Raw genomic sequence first — 27187 nt, forward strand, 5'->3', positions numbered from 1 at the left:
GTATCCCTTCACGCCCCAGGGTAGAGATCTGGAAGACCCAGAAGACCCTGGCGCAGGAGGCCAGGCTGGACCCTCCCCAAACGGCTGCAGCTCAGCCGGCCCATCGCCCTCTGCAGCTCAGCCGGCCCAACATCGCCCTCTGCAGGTCACTTGGCCCAACAACTCCTGGGCGGCCGCAGCAGCCTGGGCCAAAAGCGTGGGGGCTGGGGCAGCTGGCATCTGGGAGGGCAGGGGTCCTGGGATATGGGGTCGGAATGATAGAGGCTGCTAGGAGCCAGGGCCAGGATGCACTTTCCCATCCCCCACACATGGAGCCCCTATAGGCATGCTCTCCCCGTTGTGGATACACCCCAATGTGTGAGCCCCACACCCCAACACCCAAGAAAAGCCTCATCTGTGTCAGGACCCTCTTCTCTGGCCTTGTCCAGCAACTGCGGCGACCAGGCTGGCTGTTCCCCAGCACGCTCCTGTTTTCTGAGTGGCATGGCAGCCTGCTGGGCTCTGCCCTTTGGGACCTTCCCGACAGGACAAAAGGGGCATGAGCCCAGCCCCTCCAGGGCAGCCTGAGGGGCCAGTGAGGGAGGTCAGAGCCCAGGTTTGAGTGCCCAGGTCACATGGGCACCTGTGGGGACAAAGGTCACCAGCGGGTCCTTCTCAGAGGGTGGCGTGACATGGATGGGGTGGCCAACCCCTGGAGCCATGTTCCTTCACTGGGACTCTGAGGGGCCACGGAGAATTTGGGGCTCAGCTTAGGCTGGGGGCAGCTGCGAGTGGAGGCAGCACTTGACTTTAGGGGGAGGCAATGGCTGGGGGTGACCTGCAGGTGGGCAGGTAGTGGGGTGTGGGTCCAGGGGAGGGGTGTGGCAGGAGGTGCTATGGTTGGCCTGTTCTGACCCATCTCCCTGCACCCCATCCCGCCCCCACCCAGGGCACTCAGCCAGGGAGGGCCTGGGTGGAGGAGGGCGTGAGAGGATTACCCACACCAGCTCGGCCTCAGGGGAGCCTCTCAGAGGGGTGGGGGTGGACAGTGGTGCCCCGCAGACCTGGGCTTCTCCTCGAGTGGCTGGAGCCCCCCTGGGCCACCAGCTCAGGGTGTGGATGGCCACAGCTGCAGGGACGACAGGTGGGCAGTGGGTGGGCCTCAGGCCAGGCAGCCCTCGTCTCGGTGGGTGTCTTGGTCAGCTCAGCTGCTGTAACAAAATACTGACTAGCGCCTTAGGCAACAGACATTCACTTCTCACAGCTCTGGAGGCTGCAAGTCCGAGATTAAGGTGATGGCCAATGTGCTTCAGGGTGAGGACCTGCCTCCTGGCCTGCACATGGGAGTGAGAGATCTCGTCTCTTCCTCTTCTTGTAGGGACACTAATCCCGTTGTGGGCGCCCCATCCTCACGACCTCGTCTAACCCTGATCACCTCCCAAAGACCTGCTTCCTGACACCATCCCCTTGAGGGTTAGGGCTTCAACACACGAGTTTCGGGTACACAGACGTTCAGTCCATGATACGGGGACTCCACCGCAGACTGGGGGCCTTTGTCCAGGTCTCTGGTGGCCCAGGCCCACCGCGCCACGGGGAGGGGTTGGAAAGCCGCACCTCCCATGCCTGGGCAGCTGGGGGCAGCCCTGCTCCTGGGAGGCAGCCCCTCAGAGGCTCGGTCCACAAGGCCTCCGAAGCTGTCTCACTGATAATTCTTCCCTCCTACTCAGCAATGGCGACTCCGAGGTGGCCCCCCAGGACAGCTGCCATTTCCCCATGTCCCCATACTGGCAGGAGGCCCCGTGGTGCTGATGGTGTCGCTGTGCAGGGCACGCAGGGGGGTGGAAGTCCAGACCTGCTGCTGTGTGCCCGGCTCGGGTCGTGTTTACCCGCAGAAGGCCAGTGCCAGGGCCCCCGCCCGGCCTTGCGGCCTGTTCACTTGGGCTCCAGGATAAACACCCATTCAGCCACACAAGGCCCCTTTGTCCCAGAGAGAGGCTCCGGCCCAGGACGGCTTGCTGGATGGCCTGTGTCCTCCGTGCGGCCAGACGCCCCTCGTGGCCTTCAACAGGCAGACTCCTGGCCCAGCTCAGAGAGGCCCCAGCAGGGGACAGGGCCTTGGACAGCTCTCAGAGTGGCCAGAGAGACCAGACAGGCCGAGCTGGGTGAGGAGGATGCCCCTCCAGGCCCCTTCAGAGCAGCCCTGACCCTGCAAAGGGAAGTGGGAGCCCTGTAGCCACGCCGCCACCCTCCCTCTGGCCAGACCCTCCCGTGGGAAGGTGAGGACCGAGGAGCAGTGGCTCGGCTGTCCACAGCTCTCCGAGCCACGGGGCAGCTGTTGAGCCCCAATGCTGCAGGCCCTACCGGCTCCTCGTCCACCCAGGCCTCTGTAGCTCCCCCGCACCCCAGGCAGAAGAGGTGCTGCCCGTTCCCTGAGCTTTGCTCGGCCCCTCCCCAGCCAATGGCGACTGGTTCCCGTAGGCCTCAATTTCCTTGTCTGTGAAGTGGGCCTTTACAGGCTCTTGTAGTCTCCTCAGCTTCTAAGCTCCTCCTGGGTGGGAGTGCACCCTATTCTATTGAGAGGTGGGCTGAGATGTGGGGGTACCTGTCAGGAGTGGGGGGTCCTTCTGCAGGGTGAGTGGGATGGGGAGGTTCTTGTCGAGGGGCAGGGGTAGGGCTGACATGAGGTGGGGGCAGGTGTGGGGCTACCAGGTTTGGGATTGTGTGGGCACTGCATGTTGAGGGCAGGAGCCTGGGTCCTTCTGGGGAGGGGCCCAGTGTGACGAGGGATCACAGAACCCTGAGCAGAGGAGCTGATCCGTTCATGTGGGCAGCCAGGCCTGCCTGCTGGGATGCAGTGAGGGCTAGCCTCCGCACGGGTGGAACACTTATGCCTTCTTTACAATGAGGACCCGTGTCCTGGGTCTGGCCTGGGTGGGGATGGTGGGAGGGGTCCCCAGATGCCAGCACCCCCAGCCATACCTGGTTTGCATCGGGGGTGTCAAGGAGGCCTCCCTGAGAAGTGGCTTTTAAGCAGAGAAGTGATGGTCCTGCTGGCCCAGTCCATGGGCTTGGTCTTTATACCTGGAGCTGGGAGCCATGGCAGGTTCTTGAGCACAGGAAGGATGTCATGACTCTGTTATCAAAGGACTCTCCTAGTGTCTGGACTGAGAATGAGGGCAGCAGGGGAGACCAGATGGGAAGTACCACAGGGATGGGGGAGATGATGGGGCTGAGGGGGACAGGATGGAGAGGTGGGAGAGGCCTGGAACTGCCTCTCCCAGAGTTGCCCCCTGCCCCGGTCCCCATCCCCTGCCTGGCCTTTTGTCCCCATACCAGGCACTTTCCCCCGAATGCGCTGAGCACAAATGCACCCTCCACCCGTGGGGTCCTGGACACTCCACTGGCCAGCCAGAGCCCCACGGTGGAGCTCCCCAGCGAGGACGTCACCACAGGGTCCCTGTGCCTTCGCTGCAGCTCACAGCCCACAGCGACCCCTGGTGGCAGCTGGGCGCATTGCTTCTGTCCACCTGCGGGTCAGCCCTGAGGAGGCTGGTCACCAGCCCTGAGTCACAGCCAACCATGGCGGCAGGTCTGGGCCGGCACCCTCAATGGTGGGGTGACTGGGCGCGCCTCAGCCCAGGTCCCTGTGTGGGGAGGCCCCCTCCCCATTCCTGTTGATGGGAGACGACGTTGCTTTGGTTGGCAGTCGCCTCAGGCCTGGGGGTCAGCGTTTCCTTATCCGTGGCCAGGCATGTGCACTCGCCTGCACCTGTTGCCTGCTTCTTGAGGACAGCAGCACCAGCACCACCTGCCACGGGCTAGCAATGCAGATCTGCGGCCCGCCCACACCTACCGGTCAGGCGCTCAGGAGGCCCCACGACCTCTGGCTGGTTCTGGAGCCACGGTGTGAGGACATGGCTCCAGGGTATGGGGCCACATCTCAGGGCCCCAGAGACCAGCATCCAGCCAACTCTCTGTCCGTCTGTGTCCAGGGGCCGGGGTCCCCTGATACCAAAGCAGGCTGGGCCTCTGCCCAGTCAGAAGGGCTCCTGGGGGCTGCCTCATGCCCCCTGTACCTGTCCCAGCCTGTGAGGGCCCCCTTCGGCCCCATGCCCTGTGCCACGTGGTCAGTGAATGAGAGACCAAAGTAAGGACAGTGCTCAGGCCACTCAAAGGGTCCTCTGGAGCAGGCCCGGGGGCCTGAGATGCAGCCCGAATGCCCACTGGGGCCTGGGGTGTCGACTCGGAGACCCCGCTTGTAGAGATAGAGCTTTTGTCGTGAGTTACGAATGTCTGTTCTGCTCAGAGTTCTCCAGAGGAGCCAGATCTCCACAACCTCATCTGTCTTATCTGATCCTCCTCCAAGAGGCTTTTCTCACAGGAAGGCTGATGAGTGCACGTCTGGGGGGAAACCTGAGTCTGCCAGGCAGGAGCTGACAGCTGGAGACAGACTTCTCCTCCCTCAACGAATGCTCTGCTCTCAAGGCCTTTCAACAGACAGGACGAGGCCCACGTGATTGAGGATGGTCCTTATGACTGACTGTGTTAATTAACCCCAACAACAAAATACCTCAGCCAAACCTTGTGAGTGATCCATTATCGGGATCCTGCAGCCTCGCCAAGTGATACCAAGCCAACCACCAGCTCAGCTCGGTGTGGTTTACTTCTGTACACTACAGCTTGAGTCCCTTTGGCTTTTGCTCTGTGGTCACAAGGCAGAGACACACCCTCCCCACCCCAGAACCATGCGGCTGATGGGAGAAGGCAGGGGCAGGCAGGGGCAGACAGGGCGGAACCGGAGCCCTTCAGGCCGTCCCTTGAGCAGGGCCGGCCGTCTGCCCACCCACTGGGCAGCTACGAGGTGCAGGGTAGGGCCGAAGGCACAGTGGGTGACAGCAGCTGTGGGTCGGCTCCGCCAAGGCTGGAAAGCTTCATTTTAATCAAAACCAGGGCAAGTTCAGTGCTTAAACTTAACGGAAACTTTATTTAGTCTTCTTTTTAAAGCAAACTAGTTTAAAAGTGAGTTGAGGTTAAGAGAAGAAAGAACATGAAACCTAATAGTTGGACAGACACAGACAGACAGACAGGATGGGCACGGGTCAGGGGCTTCCACGTCAGATCTTTTCCATCTTGGATATCAGGTCGTCACAGATTCTGGTCAGCTCATCGTTTTCTTTAGTCTGAAGGAGAAAAGTGGGATCCCCAGACTTCTCATGACACCCTCAGGCACAGCACCTGGCCAAGGCGCTTGTCTGGCCTGGCCCCGGGATGTAGGGGCTGAGGAGGAGTAGAGAGGCCCGGCCTGGGAGCAGGCCACAGAGGCTTTCTAGAAGGTACTGCCTGACCATCCCTGCTACAGGGCAGGTCCCAGAAGAGGAGTGGTCCTCCCCTCCTGGTCAGCCTGGAAGCCTTGGGTCCCCTGAGCCCACCTTCTGCTCCACGGTCTTCTCCAGCGAGTGGATGCGCATCTGTTCCTTCCTCAGGCTCGCCTGGAAGGCCAGGGCCTCTGCTTGGGCCTTGCTCCGGACCTGGGCGATCTCCTCGTTTGCCCTGGAGAAGCAGAGGGCAGGGCTGAGTGCGGAGGCTCCCTCATCCTCCCCGCCTGTCTCCTGCCCGCTGTGTCCTCCCCTCCCCGCAGCACTCACAGCTTGAGTTTCTCTTCCGCGTGGGCCTTTAGCGCGTGGTATCTCTGGCCTTCCTTTTCAATTCTCACTATATAATCCTCAACGCACTTCTTCAGCGATTCTTCATTCTTTAAGTAACGCGCAGATGTTAATGGCTAACAGGGCACTATTCTGTTTGCGACTGCCCAGGCTTGACTTGGGGGTCCCGGGGTCAGGTGTGGACAGGCCCTCTGGGACGTTAGTGGAACAGCAGCTCGAGCCTCCTCGGAAGATGAGGAAGGCCACGCGGAAACGCTTCCCATTTTTATTTTGGTAAAGACCCCTCCACACAGCCCCAGGCCTCCTGTGGACGGTCCCCTGAAGCCAGGCTTGACACCAGACCCCTCGACGGCTGCTGTCACCCTCTACAGGCCCCCTGCCCATTCCCTCAGCCTGCCTGGCACATAGAGCCCACCTGTGCACCCCCCCACTATGCCCAGGCGCCGTGGGAGAAAGTGGGCCATGCACCAGGTCCACGGACAGTTCCCGCAAGCCCCCCACTTCAGGGGCCAGGTCTCCCTGCTGGCCCCAGAAGGGAAGACGACAGTAGGGAACATCTGGACACAGGGACATGGCTGTCTATCTGAGGGCCACGTGGGGACGGCCTCCTAGGCAGTCGCATGCCCGGCTACAGGTGATGACACCAACTTCGGGCGGAGGCAGAAAGTAGGCCACTCCATCTCCTTCCAAGACTCAGTGTGAAGGATCGCACCCCTGCCACCGTCTGCTCGTCACACTGCTCCATCTCTCAATGCCCTGCCCCCCAGCGTCCAGCACTTGCCCATCAGGTACCAGGTCTCAAGAACAGTGTTTGCTCGAGACCTGTGGCCTTGTCTCCTGGCTGTGGAAAGTTCTCGGCCAGCTCTTTCAAAGTGAGCCGTGTGGCCCCACAGCTCTCGGTCACACGCGGGTCAGGCCTTCTCGTTGCCTAGCCCACCTCTCCCTCTTCTCCCTCCTCAGCCCCAGGGACGCGGCCAGGCCCTTGCTCGGCGGCCCCTCCCCTGCCCATGGAGAAGCTTCCTGGCGGCCAAGCTCACCCGCAGGCGCCCATCTTAAGTTTTGGCATATTTCCCAGTTCAGAGCGTCCGTCTGGTTCTCCTCTAGTTTTGAGGTCTTGACTACAATACTCCTTTGAATACAGACAACAGCTATTTTAAAGTCTGTATGTGTGTCCTCCAAGACGGGATGAGGTGTGCGAGGAAGCCCTGGGAGGGAGCCCACACCGTCAGACTGTGGCTTGGCCACCCCAGGACAGGGCCGGACGCTGCCAGCAGGAAGGCTGCTGGGGCGGAGCACCCTCAAGCCAAATGTACTGTCTGCCTCTCCCAGAAGGGGCCTGCTTCCCATCCCTGCCACGCACCCCAGCTGGGAGCACTGACAGACTTTGGGGCACAGCCAGGCCTGCCGACTGCTTGCGGGCAGAACTGAGGGCACTTCCACCACCGGCCTCCTCTGTGTACACTCACACCTGGAGCCCTGGGGCTGTTTCCAGTGACTATTTCTGATCTCCACTCGGACTTTCCTGTCTCCTGTGTACCTTGTTACGCTGTGTCGGACATTATTTGGAAAGCTATCTTAGAAGAAATGGAAGGTTGACCTTTTCTTCCATAGACCCTTTGGGCTGGCTTCTGCCCGGCAGCCAGAAACGGCCACTGACCGCCCCCCAGACTCTGAGGCGAGACGCCATGAGCTCAGCTACAACCTTGCAGGGCCTGCTGGTTCCAGTCCAACAGACTTCCAGGGCCACCCAAGGGCCCTCCCCTTGTGGTGACGGCACCACCTCAGCCGTACCCTCTGCAGTCACGGCCAGCTTCTTCCTCCCACACATCAGGCAGCGTCTTGCAGGTCCAGCCCAGCCCTTCCCCAGGAGGCCGGGCTACTGTGCCTCTACCACCACTTCCACGAGCTCGCGCTCATTCCCCAAGCCCAGCTCAGTAACTGTGGGTCATCCCTGTGCTGCCCTCTGCTGTGTGGGTGCCCTCCCTCTGCGCTCTGGGAGGTGTATCAGCTTCTTTAGGTATCTCCCCTCACAGAGAGAACTGGAGCAATGCCAAGGGAGGCAGGGGTCCAGCTGGGGTCGGTGTGTGTGGGGAGCCCTGTCCTGGCCTCATGCCTAGGATGTGCTGTCCCTTGCCTGGCAGCCCTGTGTGTGGCCCCAACTGGGCCCAGGCCCTCCTGCAGAAGGCAGCTGCTGGCTCCTTGGGGCCCACTGCACATCTGGGCACTCCCTCAGCTGCTGTACCCTGTGGTTCCTCTGTTAACGTACCTGGCGCCTCCCCAGGCAGACGGCACCTCGCCAGCCCACTGGCCAGACTGGCCTCGCAGCCCTGGTGCAGGGGAACATGCGGCCAGGTGCCGAGTTGCGTTCCCTTCACAAAGGACCAGGGTGTGGAGACGGCCTCCAGCCTGACGGGGCTGGGGCTCTAACCCACAGCAAGTGAGGACACAGGGCAGCCCAGCACGGTCAGCGACCACTGCCCACCCAGGGCTCTGGGGAGGACAGGTGTGGCACCACCTACCGTGCGGTAGCCTTCGATCACCTCCTTCTGTTTCTCGAACCGCTTGAAAAGGTCAGAGAAAGACTTTTCCAAGGAGCTCAGGTCTGCAGTCAGTTGGTCTTTCTCTTTGAGAACCTTCTGGATCTCAGCTTTGGCAAGTTCCTTCTGTTTCTGAGCCTCCTCTTGAGAAAAGGAGAGCAACCACTCGGGATTAGAGGTCACCCACACGCAGGTGCCGCAAACGACGAGCAGGAGGGGAGGGGAGTGGTGGTAAGGAGAGGCGTGTTGGCCAAGGCTCGCCTGGGATCCTGGTAGAGGCACGGTGACGAGGCCCCTCCCCCGTGATTCCCAGGAGCAGGGCCAGGGGCATGAGTGCCCAGAAAACAGCCATCTTCTCAACACCAGCTCCAGCCGGAGCCTAAGGGGCTGGACAGGGAACCCAGGGCCCAACAGCAGAGGTCCTGAGGAAGAGGGGTGGCGCCGAGACCCACAGGGACACCTGGGGTGACTCTGCAGCTGGTCCCCACATTTGGGGGCCTCTGAGAGCCTGAGTGGTGCCTGGGGTAAGGGCCGGTGCTCCCACCCCCCAGCCCCAGCCTGGACACACCCAGTGCCCAACACCCACAGAGGCTGCAGCTGGACACACAGCCACCTGGCAGGGTGCGGGGGCTGAGCGAAGATGCAGCGCCCATGGAGGGACCCTATCTGCTTCCCACCACGGCCCCAGCTTCAGGGGCTCACCAATTTGGGGGCTGAGTAGTGCCAGCTGTATGGCACCACCTGACCGCCAGCCATGCCTGCACTGGCCTCGGCAGCTCCTCTACAGGGGCTGCAGGCCGCGGGCAGCTCTCGCTCCCAGGGGGGCTGCTGTTAGGAAGAGGGGCCTGCGCGTGCCTGGCACTCACCCATCGCCTGGTACACCATCCTCTCAAACCCATCCATGATCTTCCCCATCTCCAGGTTCTTCGCCTGGAGCGCCTCACACTCGCTCCTGAGTGACAGGTTCTCTTTTTGTGTTGCTTCCACCTGCACAACCACACACCAAGTTGGTGCTGGGCACCCCTCCCGGGCCCCTGGTCTCTGGGGCGACGTGTCTGAGTCAGGTCAGGGGATGGGCTGCAAGGAGCCCAGTCAGGCCTTGTGCCTCACTTGGTAGATGTCCCCTTACAGGGTGGCTGCTGTGGTAGGGCCAGCAGGTGCCAAGTGAGAGAGCATGTCTCCTGGGGTGTCCACCTGTCAGAGCCCAGAGGGCTCCCCTTCGTGGGCAGGTGTGTACTAGGGGTCCCACTGGCTCCCAGGAGCCCATGCCTGTGTGTGGTGGGTATGGGTAGGGGAGGCCTCCTGTTACAGGGAGGCTGGGAGAGCAGCCTGCAGAGGGGAGGGGCCCAGTGGCAGAGAGAACGCCAGCCTGGACCGCAGATGGTCTGAGCTGTGAGCTGCTGGGCCAACTCTGAGCAGGCAGGTGGCCATGGGGCATCGAGACCCAGGAGGACACAGCTGCCAGTGGAGGCAGCCTGGGCGCTTCTGGGCAAGTGCATGTCCCAGCCTGGGCCCAGCACACAGGTCTACCGAGGAGGGGCCTGGTCAGACACCACCCAGGGCATCACTGGGGCAGTGAGGGGACTCAGGGGCTTGAAGCTCAGTCCTGCCAGCTGTCCTACTCTGCCATCCCCAGGGTGGCTCAGAGCAGTGCCTATGGAGGACACATGAACAGGGGCACATGGACGTTCAGACCCTCAGCATGTGAACAGGTTCTCCGTGAGAAGCTGGGTGGAAACAGGACTTTCAGCTAACTGGGTGATGGGCCGGGGGCTCAGTAAGTGGACATGCAATGGCACCTGCAGCAGCCTGGGAAAGGCCAGTGCTCAGAGCCATCCACTCCTAGCTCTGGATGGGTCTCTGGAGCAGTCCGTGGACACCACACCCAGGGCCGTAACCAACAGGTGGGGGCAGCACTCTGGGAAACCACCCTCCTCTACGCCCTGTCCTCACCACAGCATCCAGGTCCTTCTGGCTGTACTGTAGTACGTCCACGATGGGTCCCACGGGCAGCAGTGGACCCCCGGGCCCGAGGACACACAAAGGTGGGTCCAGCACCTGCAGGGGTGACAGAGACCAGCTGGGCAAAAGCTCCTCTTGCATTCACCTCTGTTTCCGACCTGTTATCAGGGAAGACAGGCCCTCGGAGGCTAGGAGGTTCCCGGGAGAGCACGGTGAGTGACCTGTGACAAGGAGCGGCCCTGCAGCCCCCAAGTGACCCTCTGAAACTTGCACATCCCTGGAAGATAAAACCCAGGCTCTTAAAACAACACACATCTCTTTACACCACAGAAGGGAGGAAGCACTTACAGGCACATCCGGAGGGCCTAGGAAGTCAAGTTCCACGAGATTGGCGGCAGGCGGATTTCCCGAGGGCGCGTCCACGTCCTGCACACTGAGAGACCAGACCAGAACATCAAGACGCCTTGTTTTCTTCCAGAGCAGGGCTCTGCTCAGGTTTTCCCCAAGGGCCAGAGAGCAAATGTTTTAGGATTTGTGGGCCACATGGCCTCTGTTGTGACTGCCTGTGCTCTGCTGCTTTAAGTGCTAAAGCAGCCACACAGATACGTAAAGGAATGAGTGTGACTGCGTGCCAATAAAACTTTATTTATAGAAAAAGGCAGTGGGCCAGACATGACCCACGGCCAGAGGGCTCGCTCCTCCTGCTCACTGCTGCCTGCGCTGCTCTGACTGTGACTGACTTCCAGGCCAGAGCTCCACTGACTGTTCCTTTTCAGTCACCCTGCCTGCCCCCCAGCGGCCCCAGCTCCTCTGAGCCTGCTTTTCAGAGACTGAGCCACGAACATCCCCCCTTCACCTGGGAGTCTCTGATCGCCGGTGCACCTGGTAATGGCCGCCTGCTAGCCCGCCCACCCCAAGCCCCATAGACTGAGGGGCGCACCTGTCTGTCGCAGGGACCACGGGCACAGGTCTCTGAGGGCTGTCCATCAGGAGCGGGTCGAACTTGAGGTATAAGGACTGCTTCCTCAGGGCTGACTCTTTAAACTGAGGGAGGCGGGCACGTCAATGGGTTTGTGGAGTCCCTGACAAACAACAGCCCCAAGGGTGTGGGGCCTCGCTCACTGGGCAAAGGGCCCGGGAGACTGTGACACACAGTGAGACCCCTCCCAAGGTGGGACTGTCCCCAGCAGAGGAGCAGTGTGCTCAAGGTTGCCTCTGGGTGAGCGGCCAGCAGGGGACCCGCTGGGACCACGGGATGCAGCTCAGGAGAGAAGCTGCAGGAAAAGGGGCCCTGCAGAGACCCAGACAACCATCATGGCACTGGGTCGGCCACATCCTGGTAGATGTGGACACTGCTGATGTCTGACCGGAAAAACTGCAGTGGCTTCTGAGCTGTGACAGTGGCATGGGGCGAGTCTAGAAAGCGTCCCTTTTGGAGACACCTCCTTCAGGAAGGGCGGCCGTGAAGGTGCGGGGCCCTCACCAAGCAAGTCCCGAACTGCTCCAGGTAGTCCACCTCGGCCCCTGCACCTAGAACTGAGAGGGAGCGCATCAGCACTGCCGCCACCAGCCCACACGTGGCGGATCACGGCTCTCTGGTGAAATAAATGCAAGCTCAGCAGCTTCCATGTCCACCTTGGAGGGAGCCCCACAGCCAAGTACTCAGCCTGTGCAAACACTGAGCTGTGACCCGCCCACTCCACCATCCATCCTGGACAGGGGTCTCTGAAGTGGGTTTTCTGGCCTCATGCTAATGACACTTGGAGTTGCTTGTTCTGTGGGCGGCACCCCCCAGGCATGACAACCAAAAGCGTCCCCTTGGGGGCTAAACTGCAGTGGTTGAGAACCACTGTTTCAACTACCATAGAAAAGGCCTTTAGGGGCCAGCCTGGTGGTGCAGCGGTTAAGTGTGCACATTCCACTTCAGCGGCCTGGGGTTCACCAGTTTGAATCCCAGGTGTGGACATGGCACCGCATGGCAAACCAGGCTGTGGTAGGTGTCCCACATATAAAGTAGAGGAAGATGGGCATGGGTGTTAGCTCAGGACCAGTCTTCCTCAGCAAAAAGAGGAAGATTGGCAGCAGATGTTAGCTCAGGGCTAATCTTCCTCAAAAAAAAAAAAAGAAAAAAAAGAAAAGGCCTTTAATTTCTTTTTTAAGATTTTATTTTTCCTTTTTCTCCCAAAGTCCCCTGGTACATAATTGTGTATTTTTAGTTGTGGGTCCTTCTAGTTGTGGCAAGTGGGATGCCACCTCAGCATGGCTTGATGAGCGGTGCCATGTCAGTGCCCAGGATCCGAACTGTCGAAACCCTGGGCCACCGAAGTGGAGCATGCAAACTTAACCACTTGGCCATGGGGCCGGCCCCAGGCCTTTAATTTCTGATACTGTGACCTTCGCTTAAAAAAACCTCAGGCTGCCTCATGCCATATACAAATGTGACCTTAAAACAGACCAGACCTAAAGGTAAGAACTCTGACTCTAAAGGTAAATCTTCATGACGTTGGATTTGGTAATGATTTCTTACATTTGACACCAAAAGTACAAGCAAAAGAAGAGAATAGATAAATTGGGCTTCGAAGTTAATATTTGTCCTTCAAAGGACAACACTGAGAAAGTGAAAAGACAACCCACGGGGGGGGAGAAAATAAAGGATTCTTATCTAGGCTGTACAAGAAACTCTTCTAGTAAAAAGACAATTAAAAAATGGGCAAGGATCTGAGCAGACATTTCCTCAAAGAAGACACAGGAGAGGCCGACAAGCACAGGAAAGGATACTGTGCATCAGTTGTCATGAAATGCAAATCAGAACGAGGGAACACGCACACCACCTGGCTGGCTGGAATCAGAAAGTCAGAACAAGTGCTGGCGAGGGCGCGGGGATGGGAGCCCTCACGCCCTGCTGTAAAGCGACTGCTAAATGGGGCAGCCGCTTTGGAAGACAACCTGGCAGTTCCCCAAACAGCTAACCACACAGTTACCATATGACCCAGGAATGCTACATCTAGATATATCTACCCAAAACAAGTGGAAAACATGTCCACACAAAAACGTGAACACGAACCTTCATAACAGTACTATTCACGGCAGCTGAAAAGTGGAAACAGCTCAAATGTTCCTCAACTTGGGAACAAACAAACAAGCTGGGGTCCACCCACGCAGTGGAACACTGCTCAGCCGTGAAAAGGAATGAAACACTGGCACATGCTACACCACGGATGAACCTGGGCAGCACTCTCAGTGAAAGAAATCAGACACCAAGCCCACACGTGTGACTTCAGGCTCCCTGTGGGGCAGGCCTGCCCTGGCGGAGCTCATCCACGGCTCCTGGTCCCACCTGCACCGTGAGGACCCTGTGCTTATCCTGCCACAGACAAACGCCTCGTTCCAGCCTGTCTTCCCCGTGCCTGCTGGATTTTAAGTGACCAAAATTGAGGTCCTGTTACCTTGCCTTACATCTTTTAAAGCAATTAAACCGCAAGTTCTCCCTGAATGCACCTTAGTGACTGTTCCATGTCCGTCGTACAGAAGCACCACACCTAACACAGCCTGCGTGGAAGGCCTGAGCTGCTCATTTTGTCACCGTGGGCTCTCATCCCAGCAGCATTTCTGATGATCAGTGAGGCCCAGCTGTTCACTATGTGCCTGCAACTGCGCAAAGCCTCACTTGTGTCTTCTGCCTGTTTCTCTGAGTCTACAACTCCCATTTCTAGAAATCCCCTATATTATAAAGGTTATCAGTTCTGTTCTCCTGAAAATGCCCATCTTTTGATAAACCAGAAGTTTCTGTGTGCATCACTTAAAGTCTGGGAACAGAGCAGCCTGTAGCATGATCACCCACAAACGCCAGTGAACACACATGCTCACGGGACGTATTTTAGGCAAATTGACAGCGGGGACAGATGAGTCATGACCCAGGGGAAACGTACCCTCAGCTGGGTCTCGGAAGTGCTCGTCACTCAGGTCTGAGGCTGGCTCTGGCCCCTGCAGAGGTGGGGACGCCGGTTTAGTGGGTGAGGCCGTCAGCTCACTGCATGGACTGCTGGTGGGAGCCAATGTGCCCGAAGAATTCACAGTTCCTTCCTGGAAGGGAGGTCAATGTCACCTCGGGTGGCTCAGTTTGAGCATCTCGTGCAGTCAAGAGTCCTGGGTGGGGCCTTTGCCTCATCTAGTCCCATCAAGATGGGGGGGGGGGGGGGGGGGGGGGTTGAGAGGCAGCAGTGTCCCACCTGGTCACCCTCTACCCTGTTATGATATGCAAATTGTGGTGACAGTGCAGGGATGTGCTTGTGCTCGTTCACGCACACGCATGCAATCCGTACCTTGCCGACTGCTCCTGAGGTCCCTGCTGCGGTCTGCACCACAGGTGTGTCATCTGCGGAGGCTGAAGGCACCTGCCTGAAGAGACGGGTCAGTAGGGCCTGTGCCGGTGTCATCCCTCCCTACCCCCTGAGCAGCCACTGGCACCGTGGACCCTCACCTAGGAAGGGAGGCACAAGGCCTAAGCTGAGTGGCCTATCAAAGCCACCAACCTCTCCTGCATGAGGATCACGAGCCTCGAAGGAGGTTTTGGAAGCAGGCAAGGAGCTCTGAGGTCGTTTCAACTCAGCAAAAAGCAAACCACAAGGATCATTCATCCTTTCTACCAGGAAACTGGCAAAAGCCTGGAGGGTGGGGACCCCCTCACGGGGCAGTTCTGGGGTGGGGATGGCAGCCTGCAGGGCAGTCAGGGTCTCTGCAGAGAAGCTGCAAGTCTGAGTGCTGGCCAGCCACTGGCCAAGCTTCTCTCAAGACTGAGCACTCACAGCCACCAAGCAGCTGTCCCCAGAGAGCAGTGAGCATGTGAGGAGGTGCCCACACCAGGAGACCCGACAGAGCCTTAGGAACCACGCTCAGTGCTAACAGCCGCTCTGTCAGTTTTGGAATTATATGTGTTTTTTCTTCTCTAGGTATCTTTCTAGAAATTCCAAATTCATTACAGATAGTGTTCTTAAAAACCATGACAGCCCCCATCCCGTGGCGGGGATGTAACAGGGTGTGGGGATGCTCTTCCCACTATTTCCCGCTAGCCGTGGCTGCTGTGAGCACCCTTCCTTGGTCTCGGGACTCAGGACGGGCCCACATGTGCCCCGAGGCCCCTTCTCAGGGGGCATGTAGGTGGCATTTCTGTTCTCGGGTGCTCCAGCACACACACCACGGAGCAGCCGCCCCCAACAGCGCCACGCCACACTCACTGGTTTGGAGGCGAGTTCTCCACGGCCGCAGGCCCAGTGCTCAGCTGTGCTGCCCCGGGCCCGGCAGATCCGTCCTGGGGGCGTTCTGAGGGCCAAGCCTCCCCACCGCCTCCGAACGAGCTGACGTTTGGGTCATCCAACTTGTCGCAGTCCAGGTTGTAAGACCCCCCGGGAGGGGGAACGGGACCCTCATCCGCCTCCCTGGGGCTCTTTTCCTGCCTCCCCTCCGGCCTCCGTGAGGGAGCCTTGAGGCCAGGTCTCTTCCCCAGCTTCCTTGGTGGGGGTGGCCTTTTGCTGGCAGCCTCGTCGGAGAAGTCAAATTCTAGCCTTATGGGCCCGCTCCTCCAAGAGTCAGCCTTTTGGCTGTCGGCCTCTTCCTCCTGAGGACTTGGGGACGTGGTGCCTCCAGCCCCCAGAGGGCCAGCCCGGGTGGTATTCTCGGGGTCGGCAGGGGCCTCGCCAGGCAGGTCTGCAAGGGGCCCTTCTCCATGTGCTCCTTCGGGGGCACCTCCAGCAGGCAGAGTGGCCCCGGCTGCGGAAGCAGGGATCCTGTGCGAGCTTCCTCCTGCCACTGTGTGAGGGTCTGCAGTTCTATCTTGGGGCACCATCCCAGGAGGGTCTTCTAGAATTTCAGGGGTGGACATAATGCTTTTCTCTAAGGAATAAGAATGAACGTTTGCCTCCAAGTCTTGCTCAGGGCTGCCAGACATTCGTCCTGGAGATGGCACTTGGTTTTTAAGACTTTCCAGCGTCTGGGGAGAGCTTGAGGGATTCAAGAGGGCCAGGGGAGCTGAGGTGGGCCCGCCAGAATGCCTGTCTTCAGAGGCTGGTCTCATGTTCCCTGGAGGAGGGTCAGCATCCACCACTGCTGGTTTCTGGAGAATTCCATCGGTTGTTTTGGTGTCCACTTCTTTGGTCAACTGTTGGCTTTTCAGAAACAGACTTAGTTAATACTAAGGAACCGTGAAGTTTTTTAGCTTTTAGTCCACATGAAAACATTAGCTTAAGACAAAAAAAGAACGTTCAGTCAATCCTCTCCCTGGGATGAACTTGCACAAGTCTAGTCCCGTTAATCAAGGTTGGTGGGCAACCTAGGGACACACAGGCTTCTGAGAGAGAGCAGAAACCTGACGGACAAATGACCCAAGTTAACGTTTTCTGCCCTACCCTATTTCCCCCTTTAGGTTGGGGACTACCTAGCTACACAGTCAGGGATAGTCAGGGCGCATGAGGGTCAAGCTCTTCACTGAAGAAGAGACTGAGAACACTGCCTTAGCAGAGCAGGGCCCCGGCTCCTAGGGCCACCCTCTCTGGGTCCTCCTGGCCTGGCCTCTACTTCTGCTCTGTCGCACTGCAGAGACCTGGCAGAGACAGGAACTGCCCTGGCCCGCAAAGCAGGTCAGATCCTGTGGCCAGGAGGTGGGGTCTGAGTGGCTGGGTTCCCTCCCTTCTTGAGGCCATTATAAAAGAACAGTATTTGAGTCACTCTAATCTCATCTAGCTGAATTTCAAAAAGGACAAAACTGAAGTTGAAAAGTAGCAAGGACACTTGGGGAGAGGGACAGATTCAGGCTCGAGGTTCTTCCACTGGGAGACAGGACCACAGCCCCAAGAACGTTTCACTTAAGTTAGGTGAAGGGTATGTTAGTGACACTTGATGCAGAGGGTCCCTGGGGGCCGCCGTCAGGTTAGTTCAGCACAATCTGGGGGTGAAGAGCTGCCACCAGGGCCCTCCCTTCCAGAGGCGGGAAAAGCCATGGCACTTGCTTAGTCGACCACCATGCCCAAGCCAAACACCAAACTCAGGGTGAGGCTGCCAAGAAGCTTCTCTAAGCCAGTGAGGTGTTTAAGACCTGGTCCCTGAGGCCACCCACATTCTGACCAGATCACACAACAGACAGCGCCTCTGACTTTAAAAGAACACGGCTCAACGTGCAAGCAGGAGAGACACCCCAGTGGAACGAGACAAAAAAGGAAAAACCACAGAGCACCCTTCCTTGGAGACGTGACCAGGACATTCTGCAAAGCTAGAGAAAAATGAGCCCAACTTGTTGGCAAGGGTACGACAAAGGAATGGAACATGAATTTTAAACTTATTCTAAGTATTCCATTATCCATTTTTCCACTAATGACTTCTGATGCCGAATACTTGGGACCATGCGCTGCACAAGCTCAGAGTAGAGACCAGGAGGAACCCAACCAGATGTGACAGACAATAAGACAGAATGTTCCTGCCAAGTCCGTCAGAGATGCTATAAATTGCAGGACACGAACAGCACCCACACTTACTTCTCTTTCTGCGTCCAGATGTGAGGAGGGTTTCCTAACCCTCTGGCCTCACCCAGAGCAAAGCAAGCCTCCGGTTTGCTGCTCACAACAGGACTTAAAACCCTGTGCGTCTGTGGGTCCCGCAGAGGTGTCTGAAAAGTCACCTGTTGGGGAGGGAGAGAGCATCTGTTCAATAATTCAAGTCTTCAACCGCTATGTGGGTAGCACCCCGCCCTGCCAGCTCAGTCAAGTCACCAGGAAAGCAGGTTTCAGGGTGACCTGACATGTGACACATGGTAGATCTCACATGGGCACAACGCGCTCACCTTCACAGCTTTTGCTATGCTCTTGGGGGGCACATTTTCTTTCTGTGACAGACGAAGAACAGATGATCTTCCGGTGAGCTCTGGTGGTGAAAACAGGAAGTCACAGTTCTCTGCACTTTTGTCACCAGTGACATTTTCGTCATTGAAGATCTGCAGACTCATTCTGAAAAAGCAGACAGCCTGTGTCAGCATGAAGGCAGCGACGCTGTGGTGTCTCGATGCACTAAGGTAAAAACAACAGAGTTGACCCTGCACTGCTGCCAGGAGGACGTCCACCTTTCTGTGCAGCTGGGTCACACCTCAGGCAGCGTCTTCTACCAGGCGGTCCCTGTCCTGCTTCAGGGGAGCCACCACCTCCCAGGCCCAAGGGCTAGAAGGGCCTTCAGCCTTTAGGGCACAGGAAAAACAAGGTGCTCGCAATAAGTTGAACTTTGTGGGTAAGAGTCAAGAGACAGCTAAGTGGTGGCCTGGAAGAAAACCAGAAGAGGCAGAGGAGGCCAGGGTCTCCCACAGGCAGGCCTCCACTCGAGGTGCTGAGGCCGTGTTAGAATTGGACCAGGCGGCAAAGCTGGCAGAAGAAAGAAAAGCAGAAAGGCGTGGCTTGCTCTCCCCCCACGGGGCTGTGAAATGGGGACCAGCTGGGGGCGTCGGGATGGCTGAGGCCTAGAGGAGGAGCTGGTGAAAGCAGTGAGGCGCAGAATAACCAGGTGGGGAGCTTCTACATCAAGGCCTGGAGTCTGGAAATACACTATCCTCCAGTCTGGCCCAAAAGGCTCTAGAACAGATTTCCTCCCTCCCACAGTCCTCATGACGGTCACCGATGTGACATTCTCAATCTAAGTCGTCAGAGACCTGAGTATCGATCTGCCCAAGGTGGCACCATGGGCACTTGCTGGTGGCGGGGGCTGTGGGGGCTGTGGCTTGAACAACAAGGCCCAGGTGTCTGGGGCAGAAGGAGCAAGGGGGGCTGGGACGAGTGTGAAGTTGGCGCTTTGGAGGGCATTGGGGGGTGCTCCGTGTTTGTGTGTAGGACAGGAAGTGGAGAGTCAGAGACTCCTGCAGCAGGCCTGGGCGGGCGGTCAGCCCTGGCTTGGCCAGCAGGCCCCCTGCGGTGTGTGGAAGTGGGAAAGATAGTCAGAAGTCAAAGGTGACTGTCAGGTTCTCGGCCTGAGCAACTGGGTAAAACAGGGGAGGGGGCTGGATGGCCGTGGGACACACCAGGGGGGCCTAGAGGACAGGTTTTTGGCAGTCCTCTGCCTGGGGAAGGAGGGAGAACACTGACGGTGGCCTCTGTCATGTTTGGCTTCTACTGACAATGGGGACCAGGCCAGGGCTCCTGAGCAGAGGCCGCCCCGCTGCTGAAGACTGTGGTGGGGGAGGAGTGGGAGGGGAGGATCAGCAGAGCTGGGAGCTCCAGCCGCTCTGTGGGACAGGTGCAGCGGGAGGCGGGGACGGCGCACAGGTGGGGCTGGAGGAAGCAGCACCAAGCAGCCCCCACTGGAGGGAGGCGTGGCCACGCAGAGCCGGGAGGGGCTGGGCATCAGGAATCCCGTCTTGGACACCCGGGCGGGGGGCGGGCAGCGAGCCGGGCGGCATTCGGTGTCGGAGACGTGCATTTGCTAAACCACAGCTAGAGGTGGTATTTGAGGCTGGACGAGGTCACCGAGGTGGGGGGGCGGCCCGCGGGCAGGGCCCGGAGGGACTCTGACACATGGACCTTCTGGAGGACCACCCTCCAGGAGGGTGACAAAAGGGACGGCGGAGGAGCCAGGAGGGCAGGCGCCCGTCAGGCGTCTCGGGAGGCGGGGCAGAGCTCAGCCGGCTCTGCTCCGGGCTGCGGCGGGCCGGCCGGTGAGCGTTGACCCGGCGGGAAGGCGGCCCTGGGGGAGGCGGGAGGAGCCGACGGGGCGGGCCCTGGGAGGGGGCGCGGGGGGGACACGCCAGCGCCGACCTGTCGCCGGGAGGAGGGCGCGGGGCAGGAGGGCGGCGGCAGTTCCAGGACGGACAGAGGCACGGGGCCGGGCGCAGGGTGGGGAAGAGGCTGGGATGGAGGCCCGGGCCGGGACCCCGCCGCCGCCTTACCTGCCGGCCACCGCGCGGAGCCGAGAGAGCGGGAGGCGCTGAGTCCGGGAGCCGGTCCGCCCGCCGCGGTTTCAAACCCCGACGGTTGGCGCGCGCGGCCAATCAGCGGGCGGCTGGGAGCGCGGCGCACGGGAAGCCGGTGGCCAATGGGAGGCCGCGCTCCAGGCCACGCCCCCGCGCGCCTGCGGCTCCGCTTCCGGAGCGGGGGGAGGGCACGCTGGGCGAGGGGCGCCGGAATCGCGGCGTGCCGAGCGGGCGGAGGGGAAGGGCTGCTCGCAGGCGGGCGGTGGTGGGGGCGCTGCTGTCGCCTGGGGCTCTCGGGCTCTGCAGACGCGGCTAGACTGCGCGGAAGGCCCGGGGCCTGAGAGCCACTCGCCTGGGTCTCGGTTTTCCTAGCTGTGAAATGGGACTAGGTGTGGCGCCGGCCCCACGGCCCCCAGGGACGCCTTCCCGCCGGGTCAACGCTCACCGGCCGGCCCGGCAGCAGCCCGGAGCGGAGCCGGCTGAGCTCTGGCCCGCCTCCAGAGTTTGTGACAAACGCACGCCTTTGTTAATTTGTTCCTGGAGTCAGAGGACGGGTCTGGAGGGTCATTCGAACCCTCGCGAGGACTGTTGCGGCAGCTCACAACTTCTGGCCGTGTGCTGGGAGCGAGAAATCCATTTCCTGTAGTGCCCCCCGGGACTCGATCTCTCACAGCGCCCTGCGCCGACTTGGCGGCGGGACTCCATCCCATCTCTCAGAGCGCCCCGCGGGCGAGGACTCCACCTCCCACAATGCTCCATGGGGACGCCCATCTCCCAGAGCGCCCCGCGGGCGGGGACTCCACCTCCCAGAGTGCTCCACGGGGGTCTCCCGTCTCCCAGTGTGCTCCGCGCCCACCGGACCGGGACGCTGGGGCCTGTTCCCGGTGCCGGGGGCTGCGGGCCTGTCCCGGACGGCTCCACGGCGGTGGCGGCGGCGGCGCGATGGACAGCCCCGAGGTCACCTTCACGCTGGCCTACCTGGTGTTCGCGGTGTGCTTCGTGTTCACGCCCACCGAGTTCTACTCGGCCGGGCTCACGGTGCAGAACCTGCTGTCGGGCTGGCTGGGCAGCGAGGACGCCGCCTTCGTGTCCTACCACCTGCGCCGCACGGCCGCCACGCTGCTGTGCCACTCTCTGCTGCCGCTTGGTGAGCCGGCCGCAGCCCGCTCGGGTCCCCGCCCTGTGGGGAGAGTCGGGGAGGGCGCCCGGGGAGAAGCGGCCGGCCCCGAGCGTGAGGCTGCTCCGCCCGCCGGCCGCTCGCAGGGGGCGGAGGCGCTGGCTCGGACCCCGGGGGCTCCTGGGCGACGAGGTGGCCCTGCCCCGGGCCTTGGTCGTGGGCAGGGCAGGCAGAGGTGGGTGACCCTGGGCGGGGTTGTCACAGGTGCGGAGGCCGGGGAAGGCGTCTCTGAGGCCGGCACGCTCCCAGGTTGCCCAGGGGCCGTGCTGGGCAGTGCCCCAGGGGCTCGCTGGCCTCTGGGCGGCCGGCCTGTCACTGGGTGGACGGGGACTGGCTGGAGAGTGGGGGGCAGGCGGGGGTCTGGAGGACCCGCGGGCAGAAGCCGGTGTGGGAGGGTAGCGGCTTGGCCGCGTCTGCAGCTCTGTGGTCACGGGGGAGTGTCCTCCTGGCGACGGATGCAGCAGCCTGGCCGGTGTGGAGAGCGGCCAGAGGGGCCTGGGGCCTGCGGGGAAGGTGGGCGGAGAGGAGCCCACGTCAGGATGGAGACAGGGCCAGCGCGGAGAGCTGGTGGCCATGTCCCCTGGGCCGACTGGTTGCTTTGCCTGGTGTTGGGGTCACCGCCGGGCTCCTTCAGCCTGAGGACCCAGCACCCTGTGAGCAGGGCGGCCAGTTAGACCGCTGCCCAGACGAGGAACGTGTGGCTCAGGGCCTGGGCTCCCATGAGGATTGTGGGCTGGCTTCTGCCCTGGGAGCTCAGGAGCCCTGCAGCTTTCTGGAGCCCCTCTAACCCACCCTTTCTGAGGGCCTGTAGGGGGCTGGGCCTCCATCCACGGATAGACAGGGAAGTCGGAACTTACAGAGCTGAGTGACTCACAGAGGGCACACCTAGAGGAGGGCATGGAGCCTGGCCTATGGTTGGACGCGGGATTTTGTTTTATTTTCCAACTTGTTTTGAGAAGTATTTTTTTTTTGGTGGGGAGACTAGCTCTGAGCTGACATCCTTGCCAGTCTTCCTCCGCTTTGTACAGGGGATACCTCCGCAGTATGTCTGATGAGTGGAGTAGGGATCTGAACCTGTGAACCCTGGCCATGGAAGTGGAGCACCCGGAACTTTAACCACTGGGCCATGGGGCTTACCCACCACCCCCCCCCCCCCCCCCCCCCCAAGGGTTTTTTTTTGTTGAAGCTTTGAATCCTATTTATTGGCACATGGCAAATTATCTTAAAACATGATTTCATCAACAGCAAACTTATATTATTTATGCAATCTCAATCCTGTCTCTGCACCCCCTCGCTATCTACTTCATTCATTCTTTCTGTTTGTTTGTTTCTGAGGAAGATTTGCTGTGAGTCAACATTTTTGCCAGTCTTCTTCTATTTTATATGTGGGATGCTGCGAAAGCATGGCTGATGAATGGTGTAGGTCCATGCCTGGGATCCGAACCTGCGAACCTGGCTGCAGAAGCAGAGTGTGCCAGACTTAACCACTATGCCACAGGGCTGGCCCCTACTTCATTCATTTTGATGTGCAAAGTGGCCTCAATCTGGCCAGCAGGGGCCCCAGAGCTGGCTCCTGTGTCCTTGTCATGGCCCCCACCATCTGGCACATGATGTCCCAGGCCTGGGATGGGTCACACTCAGAGGGTGGGGTCGAGGGGCTAAGATCCCACCCTGGGGAGGGCGCTGCATTTGGTGACACTAGATCCTTGCATTTGTTTTTCCCATTCTAGGTTTTGTTGCTTTTTCTCAGTACTCACTCTTACTTGTGTAAAACTGAAGTAGTGAATTAAAAACGTTTCACTGCATGTCGCGTCACTGTTGGTGGCAAGGGCTTAGTTGGGCCAGTGTGGAGGTGGGTGAGGCCCACCTGCTGTGGGTACTATGGCCTCGCCCTGGGAGCTGACCAGGGCAGAGGGCCAGGCCCAAGGGTGGGAACAAGTGAAGTGCTCTCCCCCCAGGTATAGGGACAGCACTGTGGCCCTCACTGGGAGATACTTGGTAGTCGCCACCTTTGCTAAGGCTCACTCTGTTCCTTACAGGCTACTACGTAGGTATGTGCTTCGCAGCCTCGGAAAAGCAGCTCTACTCCCCAAGCCAGGCCCCGGAGGCCTGGCAGCTCTTCCTCATGCTGGCAGTGACCCTGCCAACTATCACCTGCACCCTGATCTACTACTGGTCCCGGGACCGGTGGGCCCACCACCCACTGGCCCGCACCCTGGCCCTCTACGCCCTTCCACAGTCGGGGTGGCGGGCCGTCGCTTCCTCCGTCAACACTGAGTTCCGGCGTATTGACAAGTTTGCCACGGGGGCACCAGGAGCCCGTGTGATCGTGACAGATACGTGGGTGATGAAGGTGACCACGTACTGTGTGTACGTGGCCCAGCAGCAGGATGTGCAGCTGACTGTGACGGAGTCACAGCAGCATGAGCTCTCGCCGGACTCCAACCTGCCAGTGCAGCTCCTCACCATTCGTGTGGCCAGTACCAGCCCTGCTGTGCGGGCCTTTGACATCCGGTAGGCGTGCCCGAGGGAGGGCTTTGGGGGCTGGGGCTTGCAGGAGAACGCGTGCCCAGCCAGCGCACAGGTTCGTTTTTGTGCCCCTCTGGGAGGCGATGATGCGTGGAGTGGCCACTCCAGCCATCCCTCCTGCGAGACTCTCCCTCTGAGCGCCCTGCCCACCCCAGGCCCGTCCTGGCCCCTTGGTGCCTTGCCCACCTCGCACCCTACAGGTTTCCTCTGCTTCCCCTTTCTCCAAGTCTCCTTTCTCAGCTTCTCTGGGGAGCATGCTGGGGACGTTTGGGAGTTGTACAGGGTAGAGGCTTGGTGGCTGCCTCAGCTCTGAGGTCGTAGCCCGAGCTGAGGTCTTGTGTCCCATTCACGCTGTGGCTGTCCTGCCGTGCCCCTCCTTGGACACATTTTGGGCCTGCTGAGGGGCCAGCCACTCTGTGTCTCAGTGGCAGTCCTCCCTGCGGCCAGTGGGGTCAGGTGAGCGGGTGGTGTTGGGTCTGTGGGCTCTGGCCTCAGGGCTATCTCAGTAGGCTGGTTTTCATCAGGCAGCTGGGCTCTCTGAGTCCCCACGTTCTGTGTGGTTGTGGGTGCTCGGGTCACCATCACAGCTTTGGCCTCTCTGCCACCTGCCCCAGGATCCTTGCCTGGCTGCTCGGGCACAATGGCCCTGCCCTACAGAGGGGCCTCAGTCCAGTGGCCCCAGCCCAGCAGCCCCCGCCTTCTTGCAGGCTGAACTCCACGGAGTACGGCGAGCTGTGTGAGAAGCTCCGGGCACCCATCCGCCGTGCGGCCAACGTCGTCATCCACCAGAGCCTGGGCGACCTGTTCCTGGAGACGTTTGCCTCCCTGGTGGAGGTCAACCCGGCCTATTCAGTCCCCAGCAGCCAGGTGGGGGGCTGGGCGGGGGCGGGCAGGGTCCCTAGGGTGGGGGATCCCATGGGGCCATCCGGCCATGCTCCCTGTGATCTCGGCCCACCTGCAGGAGCTGGAGGCCTGCATTGGCTGCATGCAGACACGTGCCAGTGTGAAGCTGGTGAAGATGTGCCAGGAGGTGGCTGAGGGCGAGTGCCAGCAGTGCTACTGCCGCCCCATGTGGTGTCTCACCTGCATGGGCAAGTGGTTTGCCAGCCGCCAGGACCCACAGCGCCCTGACACTTGGCTGGCTAGCCGTGTGCCCTGCCCTACCTGCCGCGCACGCTTCTGCATCCTGGATGTGTGCACCGTGCGCTGAACCGGCCAGGCCTGGGCGAGGGAGCAGCCTTGGGGGTCCTGGCCAGCCCTTCCAGGGCCCCTGCAGCCACCTTGGGGAGCAGCCAGGTCCCCAGGCCCAGAGCTCTTTTCCCAGCTGGAGGACTCACCTCTGCCCTGAGGCTGTCAAAGAGTAGGGGTGGGGGCCCTTCTCTGTTGAAGGCATGGCAGTGGCAGCGGGGTGAGTCTTTGGCACCTCTGCCTCCTTCGCTCCTGTTCCTCAGGGTAGGGGCTGTGTTGGACACAGGGAACACAGCCTTGAGCCCATCTCCAGGGCATTCCAGGGCCTCTCGAGCTGTCTTCTGGGAAACCCCAGGATCTCTACCTTGGGCCGTTTGCCTTATTTTTACTGAGCACACCTACCGCTGAGTTACTCTCGGACCCAGATTCCTCCAAGACTGACTGAAGCCTGTCTTTCTGCTCCTGTGTCCAAGCCAGCTGCTGGCCCTGTGGTGTTGGCGCCTCACCACCCCTCAATCCCCCAAAGGCTGCTCTGAGCACCCAGGGCAGAGCCTGTCTGTGGAGGGGGAGACCTAGGGTACCACCACTTCAGGGTGAGAGCACCACCCAGGGCTTCCCCTCAGAGGCTGGGTGAGGGGCTGGTTGCTCTTAGCTGCTGTTCCCTTAGCTGTGTGTTCGTGGGAGCCGCCCACCCCCTAGAGGCGCATTTACTCACATGTCTTTTGCTGCCCCTGAGTCCAGGGAAGGGCCAAGCCTCAGATTCCCAGCTAGGGGTGCGCGTTGAGCTGAAAACCAAGTGCCACCGAGACATCCTATATCCAGACAACAGGGCTGTTGGGACACAGCACAGGGCTGGCCAGAACCCCCCAGGGTCCATCTGCTTCAGAAGGGGATATGCCCAGTGGTCAAGGGGCTGATGGGTGTGATCCCAATTTCTAGTGGCATAGGTGGGGAGGGGAGGGCAGTGCCAGGCCCCAGGGCCCAGCTCTGACAGCTGTGGCTGCTGGAGGGGACCCTTGTTTGGAGCCCTCAAGCTCTAGGGGGCCTTAAGTCCCCTAAACGTGGCTGGCTTAAGCAGGACTGATGGACCCAGCCGGCCTGAGTCACCCAAGGCCATACTAAACCCCGGGAACTTGGGAGCGGAGAAGGCCCAGCTCTGTGGGCTCCCAGGGCACTGGGCAGATGAAGGCCACCAGGGCTGGCAGCCAGGAGCCACGCCCCGCTGCAGCCTAGAGTTCCTGTGCTGCTAGGGGAGGGCTGCGTCTGGGGTAATTTTTAGCACAAAAGGTTAATTTTATAAAGAAACATCTGTTGTAGCAAAGTGATACAGTATTTAATAAAATGTTAGTTTGAAGTTTATACTACCTCTAAGTGGAATATTCTGTTTTTCTGATATACAAGCCGTGGTAACAGTTGCGGAGAAGCCATCTTCGACGTGCGCTGTAGGAACTTCCCGGCTACTTTCCCAGCTAGGGGCTGGTGGCTCTAGAAGCCTATTTCTAACACACCTGCAAGAGTGGGCGCGGTGGTCTTGGGCCTGGTATTTTGGTAGAGGGCAGTGGCCAGAGCCCTGGGGGCCCACGGGCGCGGGGCCTGCTGGTGGAGGCCTCCATCCCCGGCTGTGTCCCCTGAGGCGCGGGGCTGGCCTCGGGGGCCCTGGATCTCTGCCGGGTGAGCTCCCCGACAGCGTGCTTGCTGCTCTCACGGTGCTGCCGACCTGACGTTTCTAGGAAAGTGGTGCATGTAGCCGGCTGAAGCATGACAAATGGGGCCGAGGGCGCGGAGGGCCCGTAGGTGCAGGCGGGGCCGGGGGCGCGGAGGGGCCGTGGGCGCGGGCGGCGTCAGCGCGGGAGGCGGCAGAGCCCAGAAGGGACCGGGGTTCGCGGCGCGGGCGTCTCAGCGCGAACAACTTCCGGCTGAAACTGAAGACAGCGCTCCGCGCGGCCTGACGCTGCTGGCCGCCTCCCCTTCCGGGTTCCCGGTTCCCGCCAGCGCGGAGGCCGCCCCCGCCGGGCCGACCAATCGGAGGCCGCCCCGGCCTGACCAATCGGAGACGCGCCGTCTGCCGCCTCCCAACGCCCGCGTCGCGCGCCTCCGAATCTCCCGCCAATACCCCTCCCCCCGCGGGGCGCGCAGGTGGCGTCGGCGGGCTCGGTGCCGGCCGCCTCACGCCTCACGCCCCTTCCTCGCGGCCTCTCCTCCGTCCCGGCCGGCGTCC

The 27187-nt window shown here is 60.4% G+C and overlaps 3 protein-coding genes across 3 annotated transcripts in view; 2 read left to right on the top strand and 1 right to left on the bottom strand.

The window, feature by feature from the left end:
• Positions 1-4943: 4943 nt before the first annotated feature.
• On the bottom strand, positions 4944-20781 carry TACC3 (transforming acidic coiled-coil containing protein 3). The gene is made up of 15 exons (XM_046656710.1): positions 20052-20781; positions 17970-18132; positions 17665-17807; positions 15376-16302; positions 14464-14539; positions 14071-14224; positions 11625-11677; positions 11082-11185; positions 10490-10574; positions 10133-10237; positions 9046-9166; positions 8162-8322; positions 5625-5731; positions 5409-5529; positions 4944-5159 (listed from the first exon to the last, which is right to left on the bottom strand). Exons 2-15 carry the CDS (start codon positions 18129-18131, stop codon positions 5094-5096), a joined length of 2385 nt encoding a protein of 794 aa, XP_046512666.1. The 5' UTR covers position 18132; positions 20052-20781; the 3' UTR covers positions 4944-5093.
• Positions 20782-20918: 137 nt separating this feature from the next.
• Positions 20919-26328, top strand: TMEM129 (transmembrane protein 129, E3 ubiquitin ligase). Its single transcript, XM_046656711.1, has 4 exons — positions 20919-21222; positions 23292-23766; positions 24489-24648; positions 24743-26328. Exons 1-4 carry the CDS (start codon positions 21018-21020, stop codon positions 24989-24991), a joined length of 1089 nt encoding a protein of 362 aa, XP_046512667.1. The 5' UTR covers positions 20919-21017; the 3' UTR covers positions 24992-26328.
• Positions 26329-26734: 406 nt separating this feature from the next.
• Positions 26735-27187, top strand: part of SLBP (stem-loop binding protein) — an 18047-nt gene continuing 17594 nt past the window's right edge. Inside the window, exon 1 of the mRNA XM_046655795.1 lies at positions 26735-27123. Coding sequence (XP_046511751.1) covers positions 26735-27123 — 389 coding nt within the window. The remainder of the gene's footprint in view (positions 27124-27187) is intronic.

This window comes from Equus quagga, chromosome 3 (assembly GCF_021613505.1).
Source record: "Equus quagga isolate Etosha38 chromosome 3, UCLA_HA_Equagga_1.0, whole genome shotgun sequence".
NCBI lineage: Eukaryota > Metazoa > Chordata > Mammalia > Perissodactyla > Equidae > Equus > Equus quagga.